This window comes from Canis lupus, chromosome 2, assembly GCF_048164855.1.
Source record: "Canis lupus baileyi chromosome 2, mCanLup2.hap1, whole genome shotgun sequence".
Taxonomy (NCBI): Eukaryota; Metazoa; Chordata; class Mammalia; order Carnivora; family Canidae; genus Canis; species Canis lupus.
In genome coordinates, this window is record NC_132839.1 from 92,834,735 (window position 1) to 92,853,086 (window position 18,352).

Here is an 18,352-nt window from a genome sequence, read left to right on the forward strand (position 1 = left end):
TTTGGGGATAAGGGAAATGTTTTCAAATTAGAGGTGGCAGTTACATTACATGGTGAGGGTACTAAATGCCAATTGTCCACTTCAAAAATGTTTGTATCAATATTTCACCTCAAGAAAAAAAAGTCAAGATAAAGATTTTTTAATTGTTTACATATGCTATAAAAATGTAGCTCAAGAGTACTTGAAGAAAAAAAAATCTAATCCCATATCCTATCTCAGACCTTCCACCAACCCAATGTAAAATTATTTTAAATTGTTTCTTCAGACTCCTGAAGGGAATGCATGGGGGGGCTCAGAGGTTGAGCATCTGCCTTCGGCCCAGGTCATGACCCCAGGGTCCTGAGATTGAGTCCCAGATCAGACTCCTCACACGGAGCCTGGAGCCTGCTTCTCCTTCTGTGTCTCTGCCTCTCTCTCTGGGTCTCTCATGAATAAATAAATCTTAAAAAAAAAAGTTGATAATTTTTAAATCATAAATCACAAAGACATGGGAAAAGATGGAAAAAAAAAAAAAAAATGAGGGATCCCTGGGTGGCGCAGCGGTTTGGCGCCTGCCTTTGGCCCAGGGCGCGATCCTGGAGACCCGGGATCGAATCCCGCGTTGGGCTCCCAGTGCATGGAGCCTGCTTCTCCCTCTGCCTGTGTCTCTGCCTCTCTCTCTCTCTGTGACTATCATAAATAATAAATAAAAATTAAAAAAAAAAAAATTGAACAGGGATCCCTGGGTGGCTCAGTGGTTGGGCATCTGCCTTTGGCCCAGGGCATGATCCTGGAGTCCTGGGATCGAGTCCCACGTCGGGCTCCCTGCATGGAGCCTGCTTCTCCCTCTGCCTGTGTCTCTGCCTCTCTCTCTCTCTGTGTGTCTCTCATGAATAAATAAATAAAATCTTTAAAAAAAAAAAATGAACAGCCTCCAATAGTCATTTTTGTTTACACTTCAATTTTCTGCACATGCAATATGGCAGTGAGAAACAAAGTATATTAAGGATGAAAGAGGAATTTAATTATATTTAAAAGACAATCTTCAAATGTTGGTCAAACTTAAACTTCAGCCTAAAAAAGAATAGAGCATAAAAATAAACAATAAAAAGAAATTTCGTAACAACAGAGCTGTGATTATTTCTTACCTCACTATCTAGGAAATCAGAAAGAAGTTTCAGAACATTCTTGACTGTGGCAGTCTCTTCTTCAGCTTCTTTGAACTCTTGGTCTCCATCATTGTTTACTTCTGCATCTTCACTTTGAAGGGCTTTGATTTTTTTAGTTTTAAATGGCTCAACCCCAAATGCCATTAGTTGGTCAAAGACTGCCTTTAAAGCACTTATTTTTATTGTCACATCATCAATTTGTAAGACCTAAATTCAAACATCCCCCACCAAAAAAAAGTAAATTCAGTAAACTTTTCATTCTGTGTATGCGGCATAAAATTAACACACATCTTATTTTCTTATTCCATTTCCAACATTCAAGTCCACATGAAACATCATTTTTCAGAAATTAAAATTTGTTTTAAAGTTATTATTTTTATTTATTTGTACCATTATATTCACACTTATATTTCATTCAGAAAAAGTTCACCTTTAGTACAAAAAAATTCCTAGAACTAGAGTCAGGCTGAATTATATTATTTATTCCTTTTATTTGAAAAAGAATGAATATATTGGCTATGATTCTTTTTAAGATCTAGAAAAACTGTTCAATTATATGCAAATTGTTTCTCACCATCTTATCAAGACAAAACATTACATTCTAACCAATTAGGGCAGCCCTGGTGGCGCAGCGGTTTGGCACCGCCTGCAGCCTGGGGTGTGATCCTGGAGACCCGGGATCGAGTCCCACGTCGGGCTCCCTGTGTAGAGCCTGCTTCTCCCTCTCCCTCAGCCTGTGTCTCTGCCTCTCTCTCTCTCTCTCTCTCTGTGTCTATGAATAAATAAAATCTTAAAAAAAAAAAAAAGAATTTCCCTCTCTTGACTTTCTAACAAGTTATTGTGAATACATGTCTTGAACCAATTTTTATTACTAAAACTTGATTTACAAAAGAACTAATATCTTACTTCCCCCAAAAGATAGCTATTTTCCCTTAATCTAAAATCTTCTGATAGCCCTAAAAATAACTTTATAAACAACTTAAGTTGTTCAGTGGTTAACTTTTTTGATCGTGAACCTTTCAAGGATCTGAAAAGACCTTAAAACCCCACTGCAGAATAACATACAAAAAAAAAAACACAAGCAAATTTTACATATATTTCACATTTGAACCTGATATCATTCACAAACATTTTTAATTTACAAAACAATTTTTATCAAGGGGCACCTGGGTGGCTCAGTTAAGCATCTGACTCTTGATCTCAGCTCAGGTCATGAGTTTGAGCCCCACACTGGGCTCCATGCTCAGCATGGAGCCTACTTTAAAAAAAAAAAAAAAATCTAGCTGTTTTTTTCAGGCAAATATTAATAGCTAGTCCCTGAAAAAAGTTTAATGATCTCAGTTGTTTATACTACAAAAAAGGGAGGGGGGAGGACAAACTTCAATTCTTTAAAACTTGAATTCCAGGGACCCCTGGGGTGGCGCAGTGGTTTAGCGCCTGCCTTTGGCCCAGGGCGCGATCCTGGAGACCCGGGATCGAATCCCACGTCGGGCTCCCGGTGCATGGAGCCTGCTTCTCCCTCTGCCTGTGTCTCTGCCTCTCTCTCTCTCTGTGTGTGACTATCATTAATAAATTTTTAAAAAAATAAAAAAAAAAAAAAACCTTGAATTCCATGACAAGGCTGCTTTTCCATTGATTCATTTGATTTGGAAGAGAGTAAAATTGTGGAATAGTTGTGATAAGAAACATCATTTATCTTTCACATCTGCTTGAATTTGACAATTCCTTTCCACAACAGAAAAGTACATATATAAAAACAAACAAGACCAAAAAAAATAGAAAAAATAAAAATATAAACAAACAACATCAAGGCTCCTATAAGCTCTGTCAAGTGGAGCATGAGTTAGCACTAAATGCTTCAGGACACTTTTAAGCACTACAGTCATTCTGCCTTTCTTTTGGCTAAAATGACCACAGCATTTTTTAAAAATATTTTATTTATGCATGAAAAGACAGACAGAGATCCAGACACAGGCAGAGAGAGAAGCAGGCTCCTCATAGGGAGGACCCCGGGATCACGCCCTGAGCCAAAAGCGGATGCTCAACCACTAAGCCACCAGGGCGTCCCCACGGCACTTATTATTGATGTTATGGCCACCAAGAATTAAAAGGATCAAAATCCATATTTCATCTTTAAAGGTTAAGTGAACTTAATTATCTTTTGGGAAAATTCTATGGTATTTCCTTCGTTGCAATACTAGAAATATTATGTAACTGTCTACCTTTAATCTTCCTATTAGAGTTCCAACCTGACTGTAACTCACAATTTTTCAGCAGCATTCTTAATGGTATATAGAACATCTTAATGAATGTTTTATCCCATTTTTAGAGAAAAAAAAAATACTACTGAAGCTAGACATAAATGAATCCTTCACTATCGAATGTTCTAATAAGATTCTTCTTCCACTTAAAAAAAAAGTAATGACCAGAGATCAATCTAGCACTTCAAGACCCATCTTCTTGGAAGACAGGAAATAGAAGTAGAAAGCTTGCTGTACACTAATTCCTTAGCAAAACCTGTTTGAAAATACAGAATTTTATTCTCTGGACACCTATATTAAGCCAAAAAATTGTATAATAGTGAACAAGACTTTCTTTAGAATTACTAACAGAATCATTTGTCCCAATACCTGTGCTGGCTTAAAAAGGACTCTCTATAACACATGCAGATTCACTCTACATCTTGGAGCAAAACCGATGTATGGCCGAGCACTCTACATGATTCACCTGGACAAAGTACCAAATTTTTTCTTTCAGTTTCTCTGAGAGAGGAACTTCACATTATTTTAAAGATAATTCTGACATTTCAAGTTTCCAAAAGAATATAATTGTAACAGAAATTTTTCTGTGACATCAGCAGCATAGGATAAATATGAACAAAGCATCAACAGGAACTCCATCACTACACATTAAAGTGAGTTGATTAGATGCCAAATGCTCCAAAAGAGGAAACTAAAACAAAACCCTGAAATTCCTTATTCCTTATGAAATTCTTTTGATGTAAGTATGAGTTTAATTTTCTTCCTCTGATATAAGCCACAAGCAATTTGACCACTTCTAGAACATGTGACTTCCCCAAGGTTTCCTCTAATTATATGCTTTCTTTTTCTTGGTAATGTGTTTGCAACATTAAAGGGTGCTCCAAGATAAAGGTTTCATGCTGAGGGAATATTCTATTATTTATTATTGGTTGAGTTCAACTTTTTCTTTTAAGACTTATTAATTTGAGAGAAAGAGCATGTGCAAGTGGGGTGGGCCAGTGGGAGAGAGAGAATCTCCAACAGACTTCCATGGAGCCCGATACTGACAGATCTCAGGACCCTGACTAAGATCATGACCTGAGCCTGAATCAAGAGTTGGATGCTTAACTGACTAAGCCACCCAGCACCCCAGAGTTGTCTTTTAATTTTTTCATGAAAATGATGTCTGTGTTGTCATATGTTATTTTCAAATTGAGCACACAAAGCACTCCCATTTACCTGCTGGCAAACAATTTGCACTAAAAATCCCTTGCAGCTTTTTTTATACCATTACATTTGGCAACCACCAGATGCTACATGAATCACATTGTCTTTTTATACGGAGAACTGGAGGGAAGTTGTTTTTTTTTTTTTTTTTGAAGTTAAGCCAGGCCCAAAAGTTAAAGACAGATATCCAAAGGAGTTAAAAGGTCAAATACATTCCACTGGCTACACCAGATTTCATCCTTCTTTATTCAGTAGCACTCTAGCCAAGTGTCTTCTCTTCCTATATTATCAATTTTTTTCCTTTCAACAGGGCCAATGAGTCACTGTCTTTAGTATTTATCACAAACATGGTATAATATTCTCTATCATTAAAAAAAAAAAGTAAAATCAAAAGGCTCTTCTCTTTATCCCAAGCCCTTCTCTTGCTACCTCCCAATTTCTATTATTCCTAACAAAAATAAAATCTTAAGAGTAGTCTGTACTGGCTGTCTCCAATTCCTCTCTCATAATTCTCTCTCCAGCCCATTCTCATGAAAGCCACAACACTTCCTTATTTGCCCCAAATGGTCAATTATAAATCCTTATCAACCTGTCACCAGCATTGGACAGTCAGATGATGCTAGCCCTTATAAAATATCATCTTCAATTGCCTTCTAGGACATCACACTCCCCTTACTGTCTACTCCACCTTAGTCTTTACTAGTTCTTCATCTCCCCTTCTTTTTATTTTTTTAATGTTTTTTTTTAAAGACTTTATTTATTCATAGAGACACACAGAGAGAGAGAGAGAGAGAGAGAGAGAGGCAGAGACACAGGCAGAGAGAGAGAAGCAGGCACCATGCAAAGAGCCTGACATGGGACTTGATCCCAGGTCTCCAGGATCACGCCCTGGGCTGCAGGCGGCGCTAAACCGCTGCGCCATCGGAGCTGCCCTCTCCCCTTCTTTTTAAGTGTTGCCTAAGCCCTAGGGAACTACAAAGTTGAGATCTCAATCTACACTCATCCCTCAGGTAACATCCAGTCTCGAAGCACTGGATACTATCATAAAGACAGGTTCATCTCTCCAATTTGCACTTCCCTCCTATCTCCAAACTCACAAATGCCTACTCGATGTATCTACTTGGAACACAAACTTCAAACTTACCATGCCCAAAACTGAACTCCTTATCTCATCCACCCGCCATGAAACCTGTTCCTCTATTTTCCCCATCACAGGAAAGGGCAAGTCTCTTTCCAGTTACTTTGGCTATAATTCTTCATTACCTTCAATTTCTTTCTCTCAGATGCCACATCAGACTATCAAATTCTATAGATGTCATCTTCAAACTTAGATTACTGCCCCTTCTTGCAACCCCATTAGTCACTTGAATACTGGTCCAAGTCATCATCATCTCTTTCCTGGATTACTGCATACCTTCTTCATGAGTAAATCTGCTTCCATTCTTATACCCCTACAGTTAACATTAGGGACTGTAAACTATGGCTAAGGGGCCAAATCCAATCTGCTGCCTATTTGCACAACTTTCAAGTTAAGAAGAATTATCTTTATATAGTTAAGAAAAATAATTTCATTACATGTGAAAATTATATGAAATTCAAATTTTAGTGTCCATAAATATTAAACTACAACCACACTAATTCACTTATATATTGTCGTGGGTCTTTTCACACTTGCACCTAAGAGTAGTACTTGAGACACATGATACAGTCTGCAAAGTCAAAAATATTTACTCTCTAGCCCTTTATTGAAAAAAAAAAAAAAAAAAAGAACTTATTTGTTTATTTGAGAGAAAGTGAGAGCGAGAGAGAGAGCATAGGCAGGGGGAAGGGGAGGGACAGAGAGAAAGGGAGGAGCAGACTCCCTGCTGAGCAGGGAGCACAACGTGGGGCTTGACATGGGGCTCAATCCCGGGGACTCTGGGATCATAATCCCAGCCAAAGGCAGACGCCCAACAGACTAGCCACCCAGGCACCGCCCCCTCTCTAGCACCTTACAGAAAAGGTTTGCCAGTCCCTGGTCTACATCAACTCTATACCCAGTCAGATCATAATAATCCTCTACTCAAAATCTTCCAATTTTTTCCCATTTCCTTCACTGTGAAGTCTGTAAGTCCCTAAAGATATGGACATCCTGTTGCCTACAATTCCTTTCTCCTACTATTCTCCCTCGTGCTCAGTCTGCCCTAGCCATAGCTGCCCTGCTCCTTGAACATTTGAGACAAAGTTCTACTTCAGGGCCCCTTCCCATGTTCTTCCCTCTCCTCAGAAACATCTAACCCAGATATCTACATAGTTCATTCCCCCACTTTCCTCTGGTATTGGCCCAAATACCAAAACCAACTTATTAGTGAGACCTTTGACAAAACAGATCTTTCTCCATATTTCCACTTCTTACTCCTCTTCTTTGCTTTATCTATTCAATTGGACATGCTATAGTTTATTTTTCATTGTGTTTCCCCTTCTAAAATATAAGCTCCATTAGGACAGCATCTTTTATCTTGCTTTTCTTTTTCATTACTTATCATTTTTATCCCCAAGCCTAAAATAATGCTAGGCATAGAATATGCTATATGGTTAATTTTTAAAAATACCTTAAATAATTGACATTTCATCTTTTTTTCTACTTTAATAAAGAAATCAAAAGATAAAAATCATTGAGTCCCTAAAAGTCATCCATAAGAGTCACCATCATTAATAAACCCTGGAATAAATTAAATTTAGAGCACTCATTGTATCATCACAGATTCTATGTACTTATTTCAGAAAATACAATCAAGATTTTTGTCATAAGATAAATCCTACCTGCAACAATAATACGAAGTGTTTACTTGCAAAATCCAGATTCTGTAGTCCACAGCATCCCAAGCATAAAACAGCCAGGTTTCTTAGTACGGGATGAACACTTACTATTCCAGGAAGAATCTAAATTAAATAAAATAATTTTTATCAGGATAATAAATGTATAACAGCATATTAAAAACATGGCTAAAAATAAAACTTCTGTATATTATAGATCTACTTCTTATCCATATTGTCTAACTCAATTTTTAGTTACAAAAAAAAAAAAGGTATGTATTAAATTGCTAAAACAGAGGAATAAAGGCAGAGTGAAATACAGTCTGATCATGAGACATCCCTTTCTACCTGCTAAAGTGACTCAATGGCTCCCAATGCTCACAGGACAAAGATAAAACACCTTTACACGGCATAGCTCTCATTTGTGTAGGCTTTCTCGTATCATCTTATACCATGCTATCCCCTGCTCTTTGCTCATAAAATCGTCTGATTTTGACCCCTTCCATTCAGTACTGTTCAACAGAAATATAATGTAAGTCATAGGTCATTTTAAATTTTCTAGTAGGCACATTCAAAGAAACATGTAAAGCTAATTTTAATACATTTTATTGTACCCAATATAACCAAAATATTAACATCACAACATGTAATCAATATTAAAAAATTAAGATAATCTACATTGTGTTGTTTGTACTAAGCCTTCAAAACCCAATGTATTTGGACACTTCAAGTATATCTCAGTCTGCTCTACTTGTTAATAGGCACAAGTTTTTAATAGCCACATGTGGATGTGGCAACCGTACCGGAGAGAGCAAATACAGAACATTCTTCCTTCCCTTTTTCACACAGCTAATGTCAAAAACCAGATCAAGGTCATCTTCCCTGCACAGAGCAACTCCCACTATTATAAGTTCACATATGACCATATAACTCTTCTTCATAGCAGTTATAAATGGCATATTCTTCTACTTGTTTATTTGATTGGTGTCCCTCTCATCTGACCAGAAGATCCACAAGGATAGTCTATATGTTTTGTATACCATGTACACTCTATCACTGGCATTTAGTATACAGTAGATGTTCAAGTATTTGTCCAATTAGTAACTTATGATTTTTTTAAATTTTTTAATTTATTTATGATAGTCACAGAGAGAGAGAGAGAGAGAGAGAGAGGCAGAGACATAGGCAGAGGGAGAAGCAGGCTCCATGCAGGGAGCCCGACGTGGGATTCGATCCCGGGTCTCCAGGATCGCGCCCTGGGCCAAAGGCAGGCGCTAAACCGCTGCGCCACCCAGGGATCCCAGTAACTTATGATTTTTATTTTATTTTTTTAATATTTATTTATTTATTTATTTATTTATTTATTTATTTATGATAGTCACACAGAGAGAGAGAGAGAAAGAGAGAGAGAGAGGCAGAGACACAGGCAGAGGGAGAAGCAGGCTCCATGCACCGGGAGCCCGACGTGGGATTCGATCCCGGGTCTCCAGGATCGCGCCCTGGGCCAAAGGCAGGCGCCAAACCACTGCGCCACCCAGGGATCCCCTGATTTTTATTTTAAAATGGTAATTCCATTAAAATACTGTAACTCTTCCATCAAAATACCCTATACTCATTTACGTCTAATATCTTTCAATCTTTAGACATAAATTGTTTTTGTATACTTAAATTATGACTATTCAATTTTGTGTTTTCTTCACTCAAACTTGTATATCTTTTCCAGTATGTGTAGTCTTCATATTTACTACTTCCATTGTGTAATTGTACCAGTTTACCATTCTCTTGCAATAGGACCAGGCATAAAGTATGCAAATAAAACTTTAAAAGTAACTACTTTTCACTAAAGACATTTGCTTCACTAAGAATGAAGCTAAATTCTAATGGTTTAGTAAAACCTACTTTTAATCAGAAGCTCTACATGGTCATAAAAGCTAATTGGTCTTCTTTACTGCCTTTAGAAACTCATGACAATCCAAGGAACTTGATTTTAGATTATATCCATTGGCTATTTTTCATTAATCCTAAGTAAAAACAATTGGGGGGAAATCCTGGAAGAGCCCGGACACATTCAACACTTGAAATGTGACTATGCCAGACTGAGATGTGCTTCTGTTAAGGACTTAATATGGGGATGCCTGGATGGCTCAGTTAAGCATCCAACTCCTGATTTCAGCTCAGGTCTTGATCTCAAGGCCAAGAATTCAAGTAAGCCCCATAGGCATGGAGCCTACTTAAAAAAATAAAAAAATAAAAAAAGACAATATGAAGAACTGAATGTAAAATATCTCAATAGTTTAATACTGAGTAAATGATGCCATCAAAACATTTTGGGTATATTGGGTTAAAGATATTAAAATTAATTTCACTTGTTTCTTTTTAATTTTTAAATGTGGCTACAGAAAATGTAAAGTTACAAGTGGTTTGCATTTTATTGCTATCAGACAATGTTATTTTACTAGAGTCTTGTAGTATTTATGTCCCTATGCTCACTAATGTGGAAATTACCTTTGAAGAGCTACTTAATTACAAATTCCTTTAAATTCATAGGAAAAAACAAATTCCTTTCATGGGACTCACAATGTAACAGTCTCATAGTCCCTCTATACAGCAAGATTCTAATACTTAAATATTTCCTTACATGTTTCAATACCTCCTCTTACTATTCAAAGAATGAAGATATTCTATATCTCTTTGTAACATAATTTTTTCAAACTTTTTAAAGGAATAAGTATAACTTATGTTATCATTATCTTAACTTATATATATCATCTTAATTTTATATACATTATACATTATCTTAATTTAACCTTCACAACATGAAGTAGCCACTATATAATTTTTTTTTTTTTTTACCACTTCTATTTATCAGGTGTTTAAGATGGTTATCTTTTTCTTCTTTGGAACTCCAAGGAACATATAATTTATGAAATGAGGAAGGAGTGGGCTAAAATAAAGCCTCAAAGGCTGCCAACATACCAAAGATTCAATGATGCCATTCATGGTTGCACCTATACCTGCTGAAATATTCACCTGCTTCAACAATTCATAGCACAAAATAAGACACTTCTGTAGGGTTTCAACATCATTCTAAAATGAAACACAAAATATTCCCCATTAGTAAGAATATCTTCTGCCCATCCCTTAAATGTTAGCTTTTTCAGGGCTTTGTCTAAGCATATCGTCTGTATGTACACTCTCTGGGCAATCTTATCCAATCATCCAACTCCATTTACCATCGATGAGCTAACCCAGCTATTTCTTAAGTTTCAGATTCATATATACAATTACTACGTTTCCTCTTGTATGTTCCACAGGCTTCTCAAACTCAAAATGTCCAAAAGAGAACTAACTCATTATTACCCCAGGCCCCCCTCCTCTTCTTGTGCTATCTCCATAAATTAACACTGCCATCTACCCAAATGTCCAAACCAAAAGACCTATGATATATTCTTGACTCTTCTCCCTGTTACTGATTCCTAAATAAATCTCATCCTACCACTTAACACTTTTAGTGGTTCACCATGATCCTTGGCTAAGGCAGAAAGTTTCAAATATTGCTTATACAACGACTTACAAGACCTAGCCCTTAATTTTTCCACTTGATTTACCTCTCCCTCCTCAATTCTCTAGTTATGTGGACCTAAAGTTTTCACATTACTCTGGGTCTTCACACATGCCTTCCTTCTGCCTGCATTCCTTTAACAATTCATCAAGGAGAGACAATAGAGTACATTAAAAGCACAAATCTAAAGCCACTTGCCTGACTTGCCTGGATTTTAATCCTGCCTCTACAACTTACTATCTGTGTGTCTTTGGGCAAGTTACTTTTCCTCTATAAGATGAAAATAGGACCAACCCCATAAAGTTATGTAGTGAGAATCAAACACTTGCAAAGTGCATGAAGTAGTAACCACCAGAGAAAAAGCATCCTATAAATGTTGGCTTACAGTATTATTTTTACTCAAATGTCAAGTGAAAACATTTCTTCCCCTGGGGAATCCAACAACACCCTTCCTGGGTTAGATGCCTCTCCATAAAACCCCTATAACTTCCCTGCCTATACAATTTATTATGTTATGCTGTAACCGCACTATTTATAATAGATTTATAACTCTTAAATAGGACAAATGAACACATAAAAGATCAAAGAAAGTCCAGTTAAACAGATGATATAAATCACGATAGACCATTTTTATTCATATTTCCCCAATTCAGACTTGAAGTTTATATTTTCATTTGTCACTTTAAATATGCTCCTCAAAGTTAAGAACCTATAATGATCCATACTTTATCAAACAAAATAAGATACTAGCTAGAAAAATAAAATTCAAAAATGGAGTGTTGGAGCAGAGATGTCTACAGCTAGAGAGCTCAAGGACATAGCATAACTTACAAAATGTTCCTACAGAGTAAATTCTTCCCCACCCAGCATTCTTCTTATGAGCATACTCCAACCAGCACTTCCTAAACTTGAAGTAAAATAATCATGTTTACTACAAAAGGCAAAATTCTAAAAGACCTCCTGAAAGTTAATATCAAACACAGTAATTGATATTATTCTATCTTATGTTAAAAAATGACAAATGTTTTTTTTTATCAAACACAACGAAGTTTTAAAAAAATACGACTGCTGAAACTCAGCTTTAAATGTTACTAAATAAAGTGCTTAGTGTTTCATTTAAAATAACAAAATTCCTTAGCTCTTTCTAAAAACAAAAGTGTGGTTAAGCTTTAAAAATTACATGTATAATGGTATAGTTACCACAGAAATTCTTTTTCTAGCTCAGAAAAGTCTGGAGTCTTCCACAAAAGAGAAAGATGGATAAAGCTTTAACACACACACACAGAAGGAAAATACTAGAGGGTTAAGTTTCCTTAGCAAGGAAGATGATAGAGTACAGAGATTACAGAGATTATTTTATAAAGCTAATTTAGGTCTTTCAAAGTCTAAAATAAAAAGGAACAAGACAAAAAAAATATTTTCATGTTAATTCATGATACTGCTAAAAAGCACTCCAACTCCAAAGTAAAAATATCTGTCAGCATTGAGTTAAGAAAGAAAATATAGTTGAGATGATTAATAACAGCTGAAAATTAGTATGAAAAAGTTATTTTTACCTTCTCTATGTGGACTTCTTTGATTTCAAGTTGCTCTATCTCTTTCAATAGATTTATTTTGGCATCTTCTAATGTTTTTATTTCTTCTTTTAATTCTGATGCTTGATTAAAATCCTGTAAGTTAATGCAATTTTCCAAAGCTTCTTTTGTCTCAATAAGTTTAACTTTTATTTCAGCCATCTAAGGAAAGATATAAATTGCTTTAACAAAAACTATCATGGGGACACCAGGGTGGCCCTCCCTTCAGCTCAAGGTGTGACCCCGGGGTCCTGGATGGAGTCCCACATCGGGCTCCCTGCATGGAGCCTGCTTCTCCCTCTGCCTGTCTCTCTCTCTCTCTCTCTCTCTCTGTGTCTCTCATGAATAAATAAAATCTTAAATATATATATATACTATGAACATCTGTAGCAAACTTAAGAGTAATATTTAAAAAAAAAAAAAGTAATATTTAACATCTTGACAACCAGAAGTTAAGCACAGTCAGGCATGTACAAAAAAAAGGCACAGCCTTCCTGATCCAAAGAGGGCAAACCTTTCAAACTGCATCATCTGGTAATATTTGAGATACTCTTACACTTCAACAGTTAACCAATAATAAGACTCTGTGAGAACAATTTTGAAATAGTACAGGAAGAGGAATTAAGAGACTTGCACAGCTACATTATAGTCAAGCATTTATTCAATTTAGAGGAAATTTACCTTGAGTTCCTTCTTTCTTACATCAGCTGGATCAGCAGCACCAACAGTAACAATGGGTGCCCGAATCTCTGAGATGATTTCTGTAACCTGGTAAGTTATAATTCAGAGTACATGCTTTAATATATGTTCTATGTCATAAAATGAAATCAAATTGCTACACATAACTTCAAATAGTATCCACAATCTCTTTAAAAATGGAGCAAAATACACAAGTAAAAACAGCACACATTCTGCTTGCCAGACAACTTTGGGGGTGGGGGGGAATGACCAAACAATATATGACTAAAAACTCTAAGATCATGAGATGGTAAACAGGCATGTATTCTAAAACAAATATAGTATCTAATATTAAGCACCAAAAACTAAAATTCTCTGTCTACAATCAACTCCCTCCCTTGTTCAGCTCTGAGGGAGTTAAATATAGAAAAACAGAATACGCTTTTATTCTTCCTTTGCGTATACAATACATAACTAAAGACCTTCCTTTCAGAGCCGCTGGGACACAGGAGTTGGCTGATTTAGGAAAAGGCTATAGCCTAAATGAAGGTACTTAAGCAGACGTGGGATAACTACTAACTGGGAATACTTGTACACTGTAGAAATGATTTATGTGTAAGTATGTATAAGGAGGCATTGGGAAAGACAACCCCTGAATTAACCTGTAACTCAGAGATTGTATCAATTTATGAAAAGCACTGATACAGGCCTGTCTTTTTTGGCTACCCCAGAAAAAATAATATTGGCAATAGTATTGCAATAGATAGCATTTATTTCTGTATTTACCAAGCACATGATGCACACTATATCATTGAACAAGGCAGGCTTTATTGGTATTCTCATTTTGCAGACAAGTAAAAAGGTTAGTAAGTTAAATAACTTGGCTCAAAGTCACAAAGCAGCAGAAGGGATCTGAACCTAAATATGTATAACTTGAGTAACCTCTCAAACACTCTAGTGACAAAGACAAATGTGTCCCCTCTTCCCTAACCTCTTTTATTTCAACCTGATTCAACAAAATGATAGGAAGGAAGGAGATAACTTTTTAAATGTGTGTGTGGGAGATTTAGTTTTAAGAAGTTTAAAAAATAAACATGACTAAAACAAAAAACAATTAAAGATAAATAAAAAAATACTGAAAAGAAAATAAGACAATCCTCAATATCACTGACCACAATCTTTTAACCTTTATCAACAATGAAGAAAATTACTTACAATTTGTATTCTCTTATTATCATCTACAATGATGCAAAGCAATCTCTCAACAAGAAAAGAAAGTAGGGATATTGGGGTTGTGGGTAGAGTAAGAATCTCCTGTAAAATTGCCAGTAGTCGTTTCCTGCATTCAAAAAGAACTATTTTCATTTAAACATGACAGTAGAAACCTATCTTATCTCTAACATTTCATTTATTCTGAAGATTTAATTACATTAGTCTCACTTTTTTTTTAACACTATAGGTACAAAAAAACACGTACAGACTACGTAAAAATTTCCTATCTGAAAAAAAAAAAAAAAAAAACTTTATAAATGACCTTACAATCTTTCATAAATCAACATGATGAAATGACAAAATATTAGAAGTGAATCAAATCTTTAACAGTATTTACTAACTCTCTGTAATAGAGGTGTTTAAGCAAAATCTGTAATTTTATTGATTTATTCTGAAAAAACTGAATAAGGAACTTGTGTTTCCATATATATGAACAACATGGACTGCACAGGTCCACCTATATGCATCTTTTTGCCCATACAGTACAATACAATACCATAAATACAGTATTGTACTTTATTTTCTTATGATTTTCTTAATAACAGGTTTTCTCTAGCTTACTTTAAGAATATAGTATATAACACATACAATATAAAAAAATATGTTAACTATTTATGTCGATTTTTATGTTTATGCTTATTGGTAAGGCTCTTAGTCAATAGGCTATTAATAATTTGTTTTTTGAGGAGTCAAAAGTTATATATGGATTTCTGACTCCAAGAAGGGGGGACAGAGGATCAGCACCCTTACTCCCTACCCCTGTGTTGCTCAAGAGTCAACTATATATATATATGTGTATATATACATATACACGCACACGTGTGTACATATAGTACATATATAAACATATATGTATGTATACACCCACATACCCACACCAAGTATATCTCCTACTAGATATTATATGCATAAGAGGAAAAAGAAAACTTTATTGCACTTAAGAGAGCTAGGTTAAATATATTTAATCATACTGTAATAAGACTGTGTTTGAATACAGGATATTAGAAAAGCAAATTAGGACAAGCGCCAAAATTTAGACATACCTTCCTCCTTCTTCGCTTGTATCCAAAGACTTGATAATTAGAATCAGCTGTTGACCTATAAACTCTTTTGACATCAAATTTCCAATATAGGAAAAATCACTTTTATTTTCATCGCTGACAACTGGGATACTCTGAATATAACTAAAACAAGCAGAATAAATAAAATGTACAATCTGTTAAAAAACATTAAACAGTTCCCCATGTGGTCAGAAAAGGGTCTTTTTCAGTTCTATCACTTCAAATATATGGATGTTTATACCACATTATACTAATTTGGCCTAAAGAATAAACTCTATGCTATTAGGAACTTTTGCAAACAAATTTATGGGCTTGAATCAAAAAGAATTTGGAAAATATACTCGACTAAGGATTCAAATTTCTTATGGGAAATTTTCAAAAGGCAAATATTATATCTCTCAAATTGGTAACATTACTTCAGTATCATCAGTATCTGACCCCCTTAACAAAAACCCAATTTTTCAAAAAGAGCTAGTCTTCACTCATCATCCCTAACTGATCATTATTCTTTTGTTTAGAAGAAAAGTAGGAATAATTATTTTTAATTATGCAAGTAAGCCATGAATACAATGACCTTTTAAAAAATCAGAAAAATAGAGCTTCATGAATTTGTATTATCCTTGCTTGGGGGCTCTACTAATATCTGTATTGTTCTTATTTCATTGTAGATATTCCTAAATAAGCATCATCAACTACCCTTTTATGCTTATTACCTCCGCCCAAATTAAAGCCTTTTACAACCCTCATCTAGATAAAATTCAACAGACTACCAAAAGTTCTCTTTTTTGTGTGAACAAAAAAAACCTAGGTAAAGGCAGAATTAAGAGTTAAAGCTTAGACAACTAGGTGCCTTTAGGTTGAAAGTAATAAACAATCCTGATGAAAATGTCATTTTTAAATTGTCAACAAAAATCAAGTTATAAGAACTGCAGAATTATGTATGATGAATAAACTGACTCGTCTTTAAAATAACAACCAAGAGTAAATAAAAGCTCACAAATCTCTGGCCATGAGATAGGACTTTCAAAGGGCATCAGCGCTCTTTGGGTTCTAGTAGAAAACTAAAGGAAAGAAACTAGTAATTATCAAAATCATTAGCTTAGTAGAGTTGCTGGTTTCTGACAGGCTAAAAAAAACCTTCACTCATCTTTGAAGATTTTTTTTTTTTAATTTATTTATTCACGAGAGACAGAGAGAGGCAGAGACACAGGCAGAGGGAGGAGCAGGCTCCATGCAGGGAGGCGGATGTGGGACTCGATCCCGGGTCTCCAGGATCACACCCTGAGTGGAAGGCAGGCACTAAACCACTGAGCCACCCAGGGATCCCCTCTTCTTTGAATCCTTCCCTACTCTTCCACTCCAGCTTTAGCACAATGCATAGCATCAAGACTGAGGGTATTTTTTTAAATAAATTCAGAGTAATAACTTCATTCATAGATTAAGAATCTCAAACTGCATAAATACAACCTAAAATGGACCCACCAATTTTAATTACCATGAAATCATCTCTTTTTAACCATTTTTAAACACATTCATTACAATGAGGAGAACACTCAAGAAAGAAAGCCTTTTCCTAAAGCTCTCTCCAAGAATTTATATTTAAGGTTGTTTCCTAAAATTGTGTTCACATCTCTTTTTCTTCCTCAAATTTGACAAGCCAAATTTAATATCCCTGATTTCTTCCTTTATGTGAATACTTCGGTTAACAGGAAACCTTGTTTCATATCAGAATTCTGGGTCACTACCTCTTTCTGCTACCAAATGCCTGAAAATATATTTCTGAGATTTTTCAGGAAGCAATTTTTCCACTTAATTTTGTTTCAGTACCGGAATAAGCTAATCCTATCTAGTGATGTCGCTCCAAAAAGAAAACTATTCTATTTCTAAACTGTTCTTTCAATAATAATAAAAATACAATTTTTAAAGTTTTCTTCTTTTTAAATAAAAAGTTGATTAAAGTTACCTATTTCAAAACTCACAGATTAAGTGACAATGGAAATATAAGAATCCCTAACTTCTCAGAGCCAGGGAAACCAAGCTCCTTACCTGTTGATTTCAGTAACTAAGAATTAATCTCTGAAACATTCCCTTATTTTCTATAAGTATTTATTACTTTTATATTAATTCATATTATTAAGCACTACATCAAACTCATTGGTTTTGGAAATACTGCAACATGGCCCAAACAGCAATATAATGAATACTCTAATTATATTGAAGCTTGAAACAATTACTATTGAAACAGTAGATTCACTCATATTTTTTATGATGTTACTATGAATTCAGGCTGTAAGTTTCCATTTTGGCTCAAATTTTAGGTATTTATCCTTGGTTCAATATTTTGCATGCAAATTAAAATGCATTTATAGTTTTGCTTCCTAACTTACATGGAATCATTCATCAAAAGCAAAATGTTACATTCTATACAAAAAGAACTCAGGCCTATAATTCATATTATATGGAAGAAGCTTTTTAAAAACTGCATTAAAAGTATAAAGCTAGGGGATCCCTGTGTGGCTCAGCGGTTTAGCGCCTGCCTTCGGCCCAGGTCATGATCCTGGAGACCCGGGATCGAGTCCCACGTCGGGCTCCCTGCATAGAGCCTGCTTCTCCCTCTGCCTGCGTCTCTCTCTCTCTCTCTCCCTCTCTGTCTCTCTCATGAATAAATAAATAAAATATTTTTTTTTAAAAGCATAAAGTTAAAAATCTACCCACCAAAATCTATGAAAATACATATAACCTTTGACCCAGCAATTCCACTTCTAGGAATCAACCCCACAAAATCCCAAACACA

At 35.4% G+C, this 18,352-nt stretch overlaps 1 protein-coding gene across 1 annotated transcript in view; it reads right to left on the reverse strand.

Annotated features, from left to right (window-relative positions):
* NCAPG (non-SMC condensin I complex subunit G) overlaps positions 1-18,352 on the reverse strand; it is a 42,909-nt gene that overhangs the window by 16,478 nt on the left and 8,079 nt on the right. Inside the window, exons 8-14 of the mRNA XM_072809613.1 lie at positions 15,541-15,681; positions 14,441-14,564; positions 13,229-13,315; positions 12,530-12,709; positions 10,388-10,498; positions 7,418-7,537; positions 1,128-1,355 (exon numbers count right to left, since the gene is read on the reverse strand). Of these exons, the coding sequence (XP_072665714.1) occupies positions 1,128-1,355; positions 7,418-7,537; positions 10,388-10,498; positions 12,530-12,709; positions 13,229-13,315; positions 14,441-14,564; positions 15,541-15,681 (991 nt within the window). The remainder of the gene's footprint in view (positions 1-1,127; positions 1,356-7,417; positions 7,538-10,387; positions 10,499-12,529; positions 12,710-13,228; positions 13,316-14,440; positions 14,565-15,540; positions 15,682-18,352) is intronic.